We start from the raw sequence: 15390 nt of genomic DNA on the forward strand, positions 1-15390 counted from the left end.
TGAGTCTGCCATCCCCAGTTAGAGCAGGGTGTTCCACATATACTATGTGCCTTACATGAATTTTTTTCCTGTAGTACACAGGTACAGCCAACATTCCTACATGCATCTCCTGTGTTACGATTGCCACCAATGCTCTTGAGCTAATTAAGTCTGAGAAAGCCCTGTGTCAGAGAATGAAAGTTCTTTCCCAAAGCAAATAATAATAATGATGATAATAATGCATTGAATAAGGAGGTTTATTCAATGCATTTCAAACGACCATTCATTTGATTAGTAATATCAAGTGGACTGTTTCTACACCACCAAGGGATCTCCAACGTATTATTTTAAAGCATGGAAACTGTATTGAAATTATTCTCTAACATCTCAGTTTCCATTTTTGAGCCATTTCTTAGCATTGAAACAGTCATCTATTAGGATTTAGTTCTTTTCTCTTTCAGCCTTCAGACAACTACTTCTAATCTTGCCATGCAAATGCAAGTGTGATCCAGCTGCTTACAATGAAGGCTGTGAAATGACCTGATTTTTTGGCAGTGATCTCATTGCCACCTGTTAATCCACACTAAAAAGAGGCTGTAATAGCTGAAGGGCACCACCACTAGCCACATCTTCAGGAATCTTAAATCTGAAGATTTAACTGTGTCTGTATTTTTGCATTTGTCTTCAACCATGAGACAGAGATATTCAAGCAGCTTTATTTCAGAGTTCCCAACTCACCCTGAAAGGCAGTGGGAACTAGTTCCTAGCCATTATTTTTTCCTTTAAAACCCTTACTTGATAACTTTAAGGCATAGTGATGAAGAAGCTGTTCATTGTGGCTTTCTTGGCTATACTTGTTCTATGAATAAAATGTTCTATTCATGAGGACAAAGAAGAATTTGAAAATATTTTAAATAAATGAATTGAGCAAACTGAAATTATGAAAGTCAAACCCCAGAATAGGCTGGGGAATGGAATATAGATAAGAACTGGAATTGAACTCCACAGATTTGTTTTCTTTTTTTCAGCTTCTTCACAGCTTTGCAGGAGAGGCATTAAGCAAGTCGACCACAGAAGAAATTTGCCTGGCTTTGAAAGCCCTTGGAAATGTAGGACATCCAGCCAGCATCAAGCACATCAAGAAGTTTTTGCCAGGATATGCAGCTGGTGCCTCAGATTTGCCACTCAAGGTCCATGCAACTGCTGTGTTGGCCCTGAAAAACATTGGCCTGAAAGACCCAAAAATGGTAAGGAAATAAATCTGCCTCCTTTGCCCTAGTGGCTTTCACTTGCAAGGCTGCTAATAGATGGTGGCTGATAAGGGGAAAAGAGATCTTTCTTCAAATTCAGCATAATTTATTTTTTAAAAAACACTTAGCCATTCCTTGGTTGGCATGTCTTATTTCTTTTGACATTAACCTCCAGTATTTCAGTCTGCAACAAAATATCCTATTGAAAGGATACATTCATTGTTGTTGAAGACAAATCAGTATTTCCATCACAAACATTTAGTTTCCAAGGACATTAGACAGAAAACTAAATTATTGAGCAAAATACATTTAGAACTACTTCACCTTTGGTATGTGAGAGAACCACAAAACAAGGTTTTCAGAGAATTGACATTTAATACTGAGTGTCACGTCTGCTTGTAATTCAAGACCAGATCTTATTGTAAATAGATACTAGAGGTTTGCATCCTAATTACAAATTTACAGACATTGTGTGGGTTTAAGTCATAAACAGAGCATTTACTAAATGTGACTTTTGTCCCTGGCCAAGAAAATGATTAGATCACACATGCAAGGGCTACACCAGCATACTTTCATCCACCACAGTCATCACTTTACAGTCATTTTCACCTTAAAGCAATCCATTTCTAAAAGGAAACCTTTAGAAGGTTTTCAAGATTTTTTTCCTGGTGTTGAATATTTTTTATGTAAATCAATTCTTAATACAGAAAGTAAAATAAAAGATTTCATTAACTATTTGCTTACTAATCTCTATCTGTTTTCCATTATACTCATTTTTTCATGTGACTCCCAGTCTGAGTGCACATATTGATCCACAGACAACAGTGTGCTAGGGTATGCTTTAAAGCAAAACAATAAAGAAACAATTTACTAGAGTGCAGGAGCTGGATGGGGAAAAGCAAGGGGGAAGGAGTGAATAGCAAGGGTAGGAGTTAGGGTATTTGCTGCAGAAGCAAAAAGCTGATTTGGTGTCTGGAAACAATGCCATGTCTTTGATTGCTCTTTGGCCTGACTTTCCACATGTGAGTCAGATCACTCTTTAGTTCCATTTTCTTTGCAGAAAATTAATCTGGAGTGAGTTCATGACTGGAATGATTTTTTTCATTGTTCAAAAACCAATTTAATATCTGGTTTCCAGCTAGGTACACACACATGTTTGCATTAAACAGACTTAATTCATAGCCTGTCATTTTGTTGTTTAGTTTGAAAAGGCAGTTGCATTTAGAAAGAGGCTACTGCATCTTTATCACTGCTTTTATGCTTGTATTTGATAATCAATATTCAACATATTCAAACATAGCATATTATTATATAACATATTCAAATTAATTAAACTAATCAGGGTCTTTACAAAGTTTATTGAAGTTTTTTGGATCATTCTTCATTAGAACGCATGTATGTTCACTCTCCCCGGCAGGACAGGACTGTGCAGAGGGCTTGCCAGAACAGTGGCACACCATCCACATCCATTTTAAAGCTAGAGCCAAAGGCTTTGGTGCCACTTATGGAAACTGAAAAGGATCCAGTATAAAATTAGTCTTGACACTGAATATTGCTGAGATCAAACACATTGGTCACAAGTAGCACTGTGGAAATTGCAGCTGTTGCATAAAATTTTGGTTTAAGCTCCCTACATGGCCATAGAGATTTCTGGTAGCAACCTGTGTTTTATTTATTTTATTTTTATTCTATTATTTAGCAGAAAGGGCCCCAGGAGATCAAATGTTTAGAAGTAAGTCATACCTTTATAAGCAGGGATAAGTGATCAATGAAATCACTTGTCAGGTATGTAATGGATCCCTGAAATCTTTCACCTACTGTGGTATAGCTCAAAAAGGGATAACAGACTTAATGTAGAAGTTGCCCAGTGAAATTCCTTGGCTTTGATTGTTTAGAAAGTCAGACTACTTTACCATAATGCCCCTTCCAGCACTCAGACTATGAAATCAGAAGCACTGTTGTCATAATGATTAATACAAATTTTTACTGCACTAGTGATGAAGCGATCATTCACTGGTGTTGAATGGTTATTAGCAGTATGTTTGAACATACCATAAATCTGAATATATCTACTATTTTCAGGTCCAGGCTATTACCCTTGAGATTTTCCTGAATCACAAAATTCATCCTCGGGTCCGAATGTTAGCTGCGGTGGTTTTGCTTGAAACCAAGCCAAGTCTTCCAATAGTAATGACATTAGCTGATGCTGTGCTGAAGGAACCTAGCATGCAAGTGGCAAGTTTCATCTACTCTCACTTGAGGGCCCTGGGCAGAAGCACAGCTCCAGATCTTCAAGTGATGTAAGGAAAATCTGGACCCCTTTCTTAGAAGAAAAACTTGTTGCAAATTAATTGAGGTGTTAATGTGCTCACCAATTTTTTTCAGGGCTTCTGCCTGCAGAATGGCTATCAGAGCATTAAGTCCCAAATTTGACAGATCTGGGTATCGGTTCAGCAAAAAAAATTTAAAGGTGAGATTCAGAAGATTTTGTAGAGAAATATGTGAATGTGTGAAAAAAATTGTACAGCATAAGAACCTAATTCTCCTAGCCAGCTGCACGTTGTTCCTCCATATTCGCTGATGTTCAGTGGGGAAAAAAAACAAAACAACTAATCTCAGGTTTTCCATTTGAAGAGTATTTAGGTCCCTGTGTGGTTTGCATTGTACACCAACAGCAAGAAATTACCAGAGGGCTTGTGGGGCTCTAACCCTCCATTTTTATTAGCCAGTGAGGCACAGGCTCCTGTATCAAATGCCATAGTCTCAGTGGTGCTTAACAATTTCATAGCATTATTCAGCACCAAACAAACAGAAAGGACCTAAATGCTGAAGTGGATTCATTTCTACCAGTGTTGAGCACCTACAACCCCTGCTGAATTCAAATGTGATGCTAATTACTCTTCACCCCAACTGTTGTGCCCAGTGAGACAGCAAACTCTGAAAACATTCAGATGTGACAATTCATTGCACTCATGACCAGCTACCTCAGGCTTATTGTCTAAAGAATTTTCTTGCATCTTCCTACCAGGAGTCTTTACTGGAATGAGCAGATCCATGCATGGGATCTGGAGGCTGACCAGTTAGATCAATAGGACTTGAACATAAAAATGTAGTCAAAGCAGGGAGGACCAGATTAGAAGGCAGGTCTTGCTGGCTCAAATTGTAGCTGCTGCTATTTTCCATGTATGTTTTTTTTCTCAGTAGATTTTTAAACAACTCCTCTGTGTAAGTGACCATGACAGCCTAAGTGATTTGGCATATGTAGCTAGCAGACTAGGGAGATTATATCTTCAAACACAGTCTCCTTACACATGCTGTTTATCTATCAGGAGTTGGATGTTTTTAGCACTTTTGCTATTCACTGGTACATGTAAAGACTCTTTTCAAAGCAATCAATAGAAAAAGAGACTCTGAACCATCTGAAATCCACAGTGCTGGGTGTAAAAGTACTTCTGCCTGTTGGGTTTGGAGGTAGGGATGTGGTTTAAAGGACTTTTATAGATCTTATTACATGTCCTGTCTGAGTTTTGTAGGTTTTATATGACCATTTAATCTGGTCTACAATAGAAAAAATATAATACATACTGCAACAACCATGGTAATATACAATAGATGTGCTTTCTGCCTCAGTGATGGAGACAGAGTGCCCAAAGAAATACAGTCACTAATATGCACTGTGTGAACTTTTGTACTATTTAAAATACATTCAAAGATAGATACTTTTTCCATTAATAGCCAGATATGCATTTCTTGTTTTAATCACACCTTTTGTCTTCTTATTTTTGCTTTTGAAATGAAGCCATCTGAATTTTCACACAGAGAGAAAGAAGGGTGCAGTATGCATGAGGGAACCTGGCAGGGGGCCATGTGAAATGTAGTACTTTATTCTGGCTGTAGCCTGGAAATGCAGCACATCAGGGGATTGTTGTTACTTCTCAGTGAAGACCATTGTCAGAAACTTGGTTGCCATTCATATGTAGGATCTAAACCTCTCATCCTGAAGAATAAAGAGCAAGATCCTTGTCTCACTCATGCTAATCTTAGCCTTGGATAATGCAATTAAATTAAATCAATCTCCCACTACACTGGTATGGGAAGAAGATCCATTCTCCAGCATTATGATTTGATTTGTCACCACTAGCCACAGGTGAAATGTGTTTCAGTGAATCCATTCTGGAGGAGTTACCATAGTGACGGCTGTAATGCAGTACCTATTTCCTTGATAAAAACAAAAATCTGCCCTCAGCATCACAGATCTTTGTGGTGCTAGATGCTGAATTTTTAATGGCAGGCAATAATGTCAGCTGCATCTATCTCTAATCTGGCATCTGTCACACACGGCCACCACAAATAGTGCTTCGTGCTCTACACACTGCCACTGAAATCAAAGGGGTGATCCAAGTTCTGTTCAATGCTAGGTCTGAGAGAATCTGACTCTCAATATGCAGAGATTCATATCACTAAATATGTGTACTAATGTTCATAGGTACCAAAGACTGCTTTCTTTGATCACTAGGGGTTTTTTCGCTCATCTTTGGGGCAAGACATTTAGACATATATATGCAGATGCCTTCACACTCTCACAGTGAAGTGGCAAATATTTTCTTATAACCTTATCATTCAAGTGCAAGGTGCTGCACCTGTGTCAGGGCAACCTTCAGTATCAATACAGGCTGAGAGTCAAAGAGATCAAGAGCAACCCTGCCAAGAAGGACTCAAGGGTACTAGTAGATAACAGACTGGAGAAGAGCTGGCACTTGCAGCCCAGAAAGCCAATTGTGTCCTGGACTGCATTGAAAGCAGCATGGCGAGCAGGGCAAGGGAGGTGATTCTTCCTCTACTCTGCTCTTGTGAAACCCCACCTTGAGTACTGCATCCAGCTCTGGGGTCACCAGCACAGGAAAAACACTGACCTGTTTGAGTGAGGCCAAATGAGGGTCATCAAGATGATTAGATGGATGGAGCACTTCTATGAGGAAAGGGTAAGAGAATTAGGATTTTTCTGACTGGAGAAGAAAGGCTTTGGGGGTGACCTAATTGCTGCCTTCTAGTACCTGAAGGGAGCTTACAAGAGAGCTGGAGAGATACTTTACACAAGGGCATGGAGTGATAGGACAGTGCCTTCAAACTGAAAGAGAGTAGGTTTAGATTAGATGTTATGAAGAAATTCTTTACCATGAAGGTGATGAGACACTGGAACAGGTTGCTGAGAGTAGTTGTGGATGCCCCATCCCTGTAAGCATTTGTCAAGGCCAGACTGGATGGGGCATTGAGCAGCCTGGTCTAGTGGAACGTGTCCCTGCCCATGGCAGGGATGTTGGAGCTAGATGATATGATTCTATGATATAACAGATGCAACAGAAAAATAAGAAAGCATAATCGCCATGCAATGACCAGGGAGCTCGTAACTTTGCCCATTATTAGTTAAAAAATGCAGAACATTCTGTTTGTAACTGGTTTATGACATCAATTTTAAAGTTGGGTATTTTCTGGCTTTGCTCATATCATGCTGTAACAGTTGAATTATGAAACAAGTAAATAGATACAACCTGCACACTGTCACTTTAAAAACTAACTGTGCTGTTTCCTCCTATTTTTCTTCAGAGTTCCTTATGAGTGGTCTGGCAGCTAAATATTTGGTATTGAATAATGCAGGTAGCTTAATTCCAACAATGGCAATGTCCCAGCTGCGGACACATTTTCTTGGAAGAGTGGCTGATCCCTTGGAGGTAATTGAGTTTGCCCTCTCATTCCTTCTTACAACCATCATCCAATTTGCATTTACATTTTACTTCTTCCCACAGGTGGGAATAACAGTTGAAGGACTGCAGGAGATTTTTGCTAAAGGTTACTCTCCTGACAGGGACTGGGAGACTGAGTATGACTTCAAGAAAATCCTGAAAACGGTAAATTCTGGGGAAAAAGAAAAATCTCTAAGATACTGCTTCCTCAAATGAAGCAAATGAAGAATTAGACTTTTGTCCTCTTCTCACGCAGCTCTCTGACTGGAAGGCATTCTCCAGTGATAAACCTTTTGCATCAGGCTACTTGAAGATGTTTGGACAAGAGTTGTTCTTTGGTGGACTTGATAAAAATGCCATCCAAAATGCACTGCAGGTATCATTTTGAAAACAACACTACTCAAGTATCAAAACCTTTAAAATACTGTTTCTTTCACACATTCTCTCCTTATTTTTAACTTTCTTATTCAAGATTGGGTTTTTGTCTTTAGTATTAATCAAGGCAAATAAGGTCAACTTTGATCAAGATTAGTTATAATAACTGCTGGCAGAGTTTCTCCTGAGGCACAGTTACTAACTCAGATCATGATATTCAAGTTCTGCTTATTTAGACATGTTGAACTCTGTAATTTCAGGCATGGTATGGATATGATGATAAAATCCCATCGCTAAGAAGAATAATCAGTAGCCTTCAAAGTGGTGTAGGGAGGCAGTGGACGAAGGCTTTCCTGTCCTCTGAGATCCGTCGCATTGTGCCCACCTGCACTGGGTTCCCAACAGAGACTAGCTTCTATTACTCTTCTATCACAAAAGTGGCAGGAAATGGTAATATATCTCAAGAATTGAGCAATACAAACATGCTTGCCAGTACTGGAAGGCATTTTTAACGCTTTCTTTGCTTTCTTTGTAATAGTTCAAGCACAGATTACACCCTCTCCAAAGTCTGATTTCAGATTGACTGAGTTACTAAATGCCAACATTAGACTGCGATCCAAAACGAGTCTAAGGTAAATATTTAGTGTAAAATAAAAGAATAATATTTTCAAGTGACAGAGACCATAAAAATTCAACAGCTGTTTGCTGCTTGAACATAATTATATCCTCATTCTACCTTTCAGCATGGCCAAGGAGATTACCTTTGTAATGGGAATCAACACACGTACAATCCAGGCAGGGCTGGAAGCACACACTAAAATTAATGCTCATGTACCTGTGAATGTTGTTGCCACTGTCCATATGAAGGAAAAAAATATCAAAATTGAAATTCCACCATGTAAAGAAGAGACTAACATAATTAGTGCAAGGTAAGACATAGCACTTACTTAATATGCTTCTATGTAACTAAGCAGAGTCATTCTACATAAACCAGAATATTTGCTTAGGGATCTTGTCTTTGACTTACAGCTTGGATAACTGACAATGACTGGTGTAGTTTATTTATTTTAAATGAAGTGACATGCACCAAAGTTTTGCTTGAAAATGTGTTACTTCCTGTTGTCTTCATCTGAAAAACCTCCTTAGGACCATATCTCAGTTGTTGAGAACCATAAGCTATTTGAAACACAAATGACATGAAATTTCTACCCTGATACAAATACTTGAACTGGAGACACTGGGTACAAAATAAGCCACCAGACTCCTACCATTTAGAACAGAAAACCCATCTATACTTGCTTTGATGCCTTGAAGCATAGATGATTTAGTGGTTTTTTGGGGTTTTACCTTGTCTCCCTGTGGCTGCCATTTGGTTTTCTTACCTGTTAGGTCTACTTGATTTATTATCAGTGCATGCAATTACAATACACTGGAAAACTGTTGTAGCCAGATGCCAAACAAATGAAAACAGATGGAAATACAAGCACAAAGAGAGGGAGGAAACAGAAAGAGTATGTCCAAGGAACCAAAGCGGTAGACCAAAACTTCAAAAACCTTTACACACACACACACACATGAAAAAAAACCTCAGAAAGGCAAGCTGAAAATTCATCACAAAGGAAAAAGCATCACTGACAACAGAAATTGGCTATTATACAATTTGCTGAAATGTTAACAAGTTTCAGCTCTAGGAATACAGCCGTAACAAAAGAGCTCAGTTGCTTGATCCAGCTGCAATTAGCATTCATGGCTGATGGCCCAGAAACACTCTGCAGGTCTCCTAAGTTTAACCACCAGTTAGGCTAATCATTATTCTCCGTTGCCCTTCAATGGTCACAGACCATTTGAAACGCATTTGACATCACATCCTCCTCCCTAAGACAATTCCTTCACTACATCAAGTGTGATTGTAATAAGGTTCTCTGTGCAGAGGAGGGAGGGTTTCAGCAGTTCATAGAGAAAAAGTTAGCTGCATGTTTTGTTTGGTTCAGTTTCCTGTGTAGGCCAGGCCAGTCTGCTCCCAAGGTCATCAGGGACAGCAGGTACCCACTCTCACTAGCTCTCACTGTTGGAGAAGGTGGGGTGAATATTAATGAACTCAATAAAGATGCTGAAATGAAATGAGAATATTGGACAATGAGTTTACAGCCTCAAGTAAAGCTACAAATGTTAGCAGAAGGATCCTCCCTACAAAGCAAAATCAAAAATATTTTCTTCCTTTGACTTAAGGGGAAATTAAGTCATACACAAAAAAGGGTTAAATGCATTTCCAGAAAACAGAACTCAAGTCAGTATCAGACATAAGGGATTACAGCAGAGGATCCCAGGAGTTCCAGTCCAATCCTTGCTCTAGGCCCTGCAGCACTACCATTTATAGTGTGGTCACTTGGAAACAGTTCTATAACACGAAGTATATGAGAAAGCTAATACTCACTAGCTAACTTTTAGCACCATCAATTTCTCCCCAAAAAGCATTCCCATTCACCATTACAAAGCAAATGGTCAGTGGAAACCACACAGAGCAATGAAACAGCAATGAGCACAAGTGAAGGCAAAGCAATAACTAGAGAATGTAACACTGAACTGCATTACTGAGGAGGTCAAAGATCAAGCAAAGTAAAATCTTACAGGTATGAAGAAAAACAAGCAGGCATGATGGAAAGAGAAAGGAGATATATATATTCTATATAGAATGAGTCAAAAAATTTAGTTCAACATAGTGTTTCTCTTTATTTTGCATAGATCTAAAAGAACTAATTGAATTAAATATTGTAGAGGTATTCTGACACCTTCCCTTCTCAGTTTTAAATTCCCCCATTTAAAGAAAAAGTTTTAGAAAGCTATTGCTCTTTCATTTGTTTGTGAGCTATGTTCAAAATATTTTGGTATTGGCCACTTTGTCTTGATGGTCAGTGGGTTACTATAGTACATGTCATTAAAGTTGGGCAGGATGTGATATTATTTTCCCCTTCATCTCTCACATCCAGACATAGGAAGCAAAGTCTTCAATGGCATTAAGTTCAGTTATAGCCTACACACCATACAGGTTATACCCTGTCACAGCAGTAGGATTTATATAAATTTTCAGGAGCCAAACAAAAACTCAGGTGAGTGATCATGGACTCCAATCTAAAAAAAAAAAAAGGAAACTTTGGTCATAGAGAGATTGCATTCCCAAGACAAATCAGCACATTATGGACTCAAGTCTCTCTATAGCAAAAATCAGAGCAAAATAATTAATTGTACCTTGGAGAGAATATATAGCATGTGTTTCAATTTGATCTTATCAAAGTTAAATTAAATTAAAAATAATGGTCATTTTTAAGGTTCTTTTAACATAATTATTTAGTATACTACAGATGGCTACTTAAACATACTTTTAAACAAATTCTATAAGAAGAAGTGAAAATCAAACAAATTTCAGGGGAAATTAGAGCCCTGTGATTAAAGTATAAATGTGGAGAGCTGCCAGAGAATACACTTCACTAATAGATCACATATTCATAATGACAGGCTACTGAAGTATATACATAATCTTGAATAGGGCTTGTATCATATGGCTTTTCTGCTTGCTTTAACCGTAGGATAAGCAGAAATTGCTTTGCATGGACATATTTTTTATAAGATGAATTAGGAAATTACAGCATTTTGTCCAACATGTATAGAGCATGTGTAGCAGAATATGCAGAAGAGCCAGTGTACACTATTAGCTCGCGAGGCAGCACAGCATGTGTAGGGGCAGAGAAGGGAAACAGCTGGTGCTCCAAGTCTCTGTTTATGGAACACCTTTGCACCAAGTAGGAAGGAAGATGCTTAGGAAAGGCAGAATTTTCTCTTTCACCACAGCAGAAAGAAAGCTAAAAACCTGTCTGGATGATTGTGTCTTGCTTCTCATTTATTTAGATGTGATGTCATGCTGTGCTTTAAAACCTGGGGAAATAGGGTTTTTTATTGATTGTTTTTTGTTTTAAACAGACATTGAGCTCTTCTGTCCCCACGTTAGGGATGTAAGGACACACTCTGAAACATCAGTGGGCCCAACACAGCTGAATTACTTGTCCCTTACCCCTGCAGTGAATTTGGCTTATATTATAGCACAGCTTCTTCTCTCATCCAAAAAATGCACTAATACATATTGGAAATTCTCCTTTTTATTTTTTTCTCCCTTGTGTGGGATCAGAGAGAACAGATTCTTTCATACCATAGCTTTAGGCCTTCTTTGTGACTGTTTTTTCTTGTTAAAGCACTAGAGCTGGCTCTTGTAGCCTATTTTTACTGTGCCGTGTGATTCTGCAGACATTGACATGTGTCACCTGTGATGCAGCTACATTTGTCGGCTCTCTGTGCTCAACAGGGAGGAATCGATCCTCTGCTTTCATTAGGTGGCAGGAGTAGACTATTGGCATAAAAATACTAAAAAAAAATGGAAAAGAAACCCCAGGGCTTTCTGCTTGGAGACTGAGCCTGCAGTTCAGTGGTCATTTGAATTATTGAATGGGATTAAAATAAAACCATTTCCCTTTTTGTCTCTTTACCCAGATGAGCCATCTGAAATGCAAGTTGATTTGTATTTTCTTTTATCCTCTCAGCTTGTTAGGGAGAATATTTTATTTCAGATTCCATTCTTCAAGGTTCTCCTATCACCCAGCGTGGAGCGTTGCTGTCATGTCCTTATCTAAAAAAAGAGAGAGATGGAAAAGAAAACAAAGCCCACAGGTGACATACGTTTTATTGAGGTGTTCCACATGAAGAGCAATTGTGTGCTTTACAGTGCACATAGCACGGTAGGAGCCTTCAAGAGGAAGAGAGGGCTGTCAAATGAATACAAATTCATCTTTCAAATAGGTTAGATTGGAATTGCTTAGGCTAGTATGGTGTGGACCGTATTAAAATAGAGACCATTTTGAGACCATCTTTCCATTCACCGTCACAGCAGTCACCTCCATTGGCAGGCCACGAAAGCCCCAGGGCAAGCAGAGCAGCTTCATACTTGAGAAACAGCACATGGGGAATTTTGAGCCGGATGTTAGTGCTGATAAATGGCTAATAAGGTAGAGTTAGCACAGTGTTAATAGCTGAAGGAAATAGGTTTTCATCTCACAAAACTGTTCAGCATTCGAGGTGTTCCTCTGACCCAAAACAAAACTCGGTTATTACATCACTGTGAAAACTTCCATAAAGAATATGGGGTATAGAGCCAGGGCACCAGGATATGTAGCCATGACAGTCTCAGTCTCATGCTGCACCTTATATCACTTATCCTGAATCCTGACTAATACACTTAGAGTTCACAACACCAGAAACCATGTACTGAGCACATTTACGTAAATACGCTCTTGACCTTCCTACATGTCTCCCTCTGATGTCTTGCCAAGCCATGGCCAGGCCATGAATACCAGCAAATTTAAATCAAATTGGAGACACTTTGATGATTTCAGGCTCCTTTCTTCAACTCTGCTTTAATAAAAATTTCATGGGAAACAGCATTCAGTAGCCACCAGTCCCCAGGTTGTTATTTGAAGTTATGACAGTATTTTCCCAAATATAAGGTCAAAAGAAATTAGAACCAAGTGTAGTGCAGTGAATACACAGAAGATGACTTTAAAAATTTAAAAGTCCAGAAGATCAAAATAAGAGACTCAAAAATATAATAATGTAGTCTGCAGCCAGGCTTCTAAGTAACTGCGCTGTTGTTCAAGGTGTTAGGCTATGGAGATCAGACCATCTGCAATGCTTTTAACCCATACACATGATTCTAAAAGCCTAACTGAGCTATCTGCCCCTGAGATTTTTCTGTGTCTTTATTTACTCTTAGCAGTGCTTGAAAGCACAGCTAATAGGAAGGATGCTGTAAATATCTGTAAAGCGATTTGCAAGGTATGATACATGTTGCTGGATACGTGCTACAAGACATTATTTGGGTCTTTTCCTCAGCAGTGCTTTATCAATACAGGTTCCCTCTAATGTTTATTCTGCAGGTCTAAGACATTTGCTGTTACACGAAATATTGGGGATTTGGCTGCTAGTAAGATGACTCCAGTTCTTTTACCTGAAGCAGTGCCCGACATAATGAAGATGTCTTTCGATTCCGATTCTGCATCAGGCGAGACTGATAACATCAGGGTAAATGATGTAGTGTCTGACTATTCTTTTTTTTGGCTTTTAATCAGTAGGGGACCATTTCTTTTCTCCATAGGAAAAGGTGCAATTCATCTCTGACCAATGTTGCTTCACTCAAAATAAGTCAGGTTCGATCTAATAACACAAATAGCCCTATAGTAACGTTATTTTAAAATCTGGAGTGTAATACATCAGAGTTGCAACATTTTTCTAAAGCAAAAACATTTTCTTTGGTAATTAATTTTACACTGCCATCTACAGGATAGGCCCACAATCTTTAAAATGCTTTGCAACAATTATGCAAGCATCACATTCCTGGAGCAGTCGCAAATGTTCCACTGCTCAACTTGTAGAGACAAATCTAACGCTTATAAACATCCTGATTCAAGGATGCATGGCAGTTTGTGTGTCATGTCTGATGAATTTCTGAGCCAGGTTTCCATAAAAGCCAGTATAGGCTTTCTAAGATGGGCAGTGTTATGAAGGCACCTCTGTGACAATTCATTCAGTGCAAGACTGACAGAGGCAAGGAATAGACTGTACCATTCTGGTTTCATTGTTGTCCTGCAACTCTGTAGGGTTTTCAGATAAAATAAGAGATGAACAGAGGATGAGTACAGCACTTGCTTATGAAGAAGCCAATAGACAAATGTGCTATCAGTGAGAGCAGTTTCCAATGTCCTGGAACAAGCTACATTCTTCTGCTTTGTGCCTCTGTGATGCCCTTCCTGAAAACTCAGCAGTCCACAATTATTCTAAAATGAACAGCAACTGGAAAAGGGCACTGACTGGTGCATTTCCCAATATCATTAGAAATTTTATTTTTGGTGGGGTTCATGCAAGTTTGGAATCTTGTGAGACATGTTAAACTGAGTAAGAAATTAATTGCAAACCTGAATTACACATGAAATGAAAGCTTATGATTATGTGTCTTTAAGTATTTGCTTCATTGCTTCAGGAAATCATAGTTTTCATTGCATGGATTTGATTCCAATTTTAATTAATTTTAATTTGTTCTTCTGCAAGCATTGCTTAACACATGTAAATTGCATAGTCTTTAGTGGAAATTTCTAATATATGATATGTTTTGACCATCTAATTGGTATAGTATCACATTCATGTTGGACCTCAACTGAGAATTTTTGCAGGCATAGTTGAAAATTTGACTAAATCAAAAAACAAAGGTAAAAACTGCAGTCAGTCTAGAGCACATTCAGTTTTATCAAGAACCTGTTAACACTGTCTAATACTCCAGGAAAACAAAATTAAATATTTAGAATTAATTCATGATATAATTTTCCATTCTTATAGCTTGAAACTCATTTTACACTAAAGTCTAATCGACCTATTCAGATGATAATTTTGTCCAATTTAAAACTAAGCTGTCCTATATCACAGCCTTGCTATCTCAAACAAACTGGTTAATTCCTCCAGCATAGTACATGTAACCATTACCAAAACAGGATGCATAACATGCAAGCATTCCTCTTACTGTTGTCCAGCTTAACTTGACATGTGTGCTATCTAATAGGACAGACAATCTGCAGAGGACATTTCATCGGAAAATTTCTTTTCTTTGGGACAATCTTCTTCCCGAAAAGAGCCATTTGTTCAGTCTGTGTGCTCCAATGCAAGTACATTTGGGGTTCAAGTGTGCATTGAGAGGAAAAGTGTACATGCAGCATTTATCAAAAATGTGCCTCTTTATTACCTAGTTGGAGAACATGCCCTGAGACTGAGTTTCAAGCCAGGTAAATACAACCGTGCTCAAAAAAGAAAATAATGGGTGTGTGGGTGGCTAGGTAGGTGTGTGTATATACATATATATATGTACACTAATATTTCTTGCATCTCAGGTACCACTAAAACTACCATTAGATGTGCCAGGCCTGCCAGTACTGGCAACAGACTACACTCGCAGCAGG

At 38.5% G+C, this 15390-nt stretch overlaps 1 protein-coding gene across 1 annotated transcript in view; it reads left to right on the top strand.

The window, feature by feature from the left end:
* LOC103811385 (vitellogenin-1-like) overlaps window positions 1–15390 on the top strand; it is a 42479-nt gene that overhangs the window by 11875 nt on the left and 15214 nt on the right. The window contains exons 11-22 of the mRNA XM_009084355.1: window positions 1008–1226; window positions 3312–3529; window positions 3615–3699; window positions 4619–4700; window positions 6834–6958; window positions 7034–7135; window positions 7227–7346; window positions 7606–7795; window positions 7884–7977; window positions 8089–8274; window positions 13324–13468; window positions 14997–15216. Of these exons, the coding sequence (XP_009082603.1) occupies window positions 1008–1226; window positions 3312–3529; window positions 3615–3699; window positions 4619–4700; window positions 6834–6958; window positions 7034–7135; window positions 7227–7346; window positions 7606–7795; window positions 7884–7977; window positions 8089–8274; window positions 13324–13468; window positions 14997–15216 (1786 nt within the window). The remainder of the gene's footprint in view (window positions 1–1007; window positions 1227–3311; window positions 3530–3614; window positions 3700–4618; window positions 4701–6833; window positions 6959–7033; window positions 7136–7226; window positions 7347–7605; window positions 7796–7883; window positions 7978–8088; window positions 8275–13323; window positions 13469–14996; window positions 15217–15390) is intronic.

The sequence above is a fragment of the Acanthisitta chloris genome, unplaced genomic scaffold, assembly GCF_000695815.1.
Source record: "Acanthisitta chloris isolate BGI_N310 unplaced genomic scaffold, ASM69581v1 scaffold5421, whole genome shotgun sequence".
Taxonomy (NCBI): Eukaryota; Metazoa; Chordata; class Aves; order Passeriformes; family Acanthisittidae; genus Acanthisitta; species Acanthisitta chloris.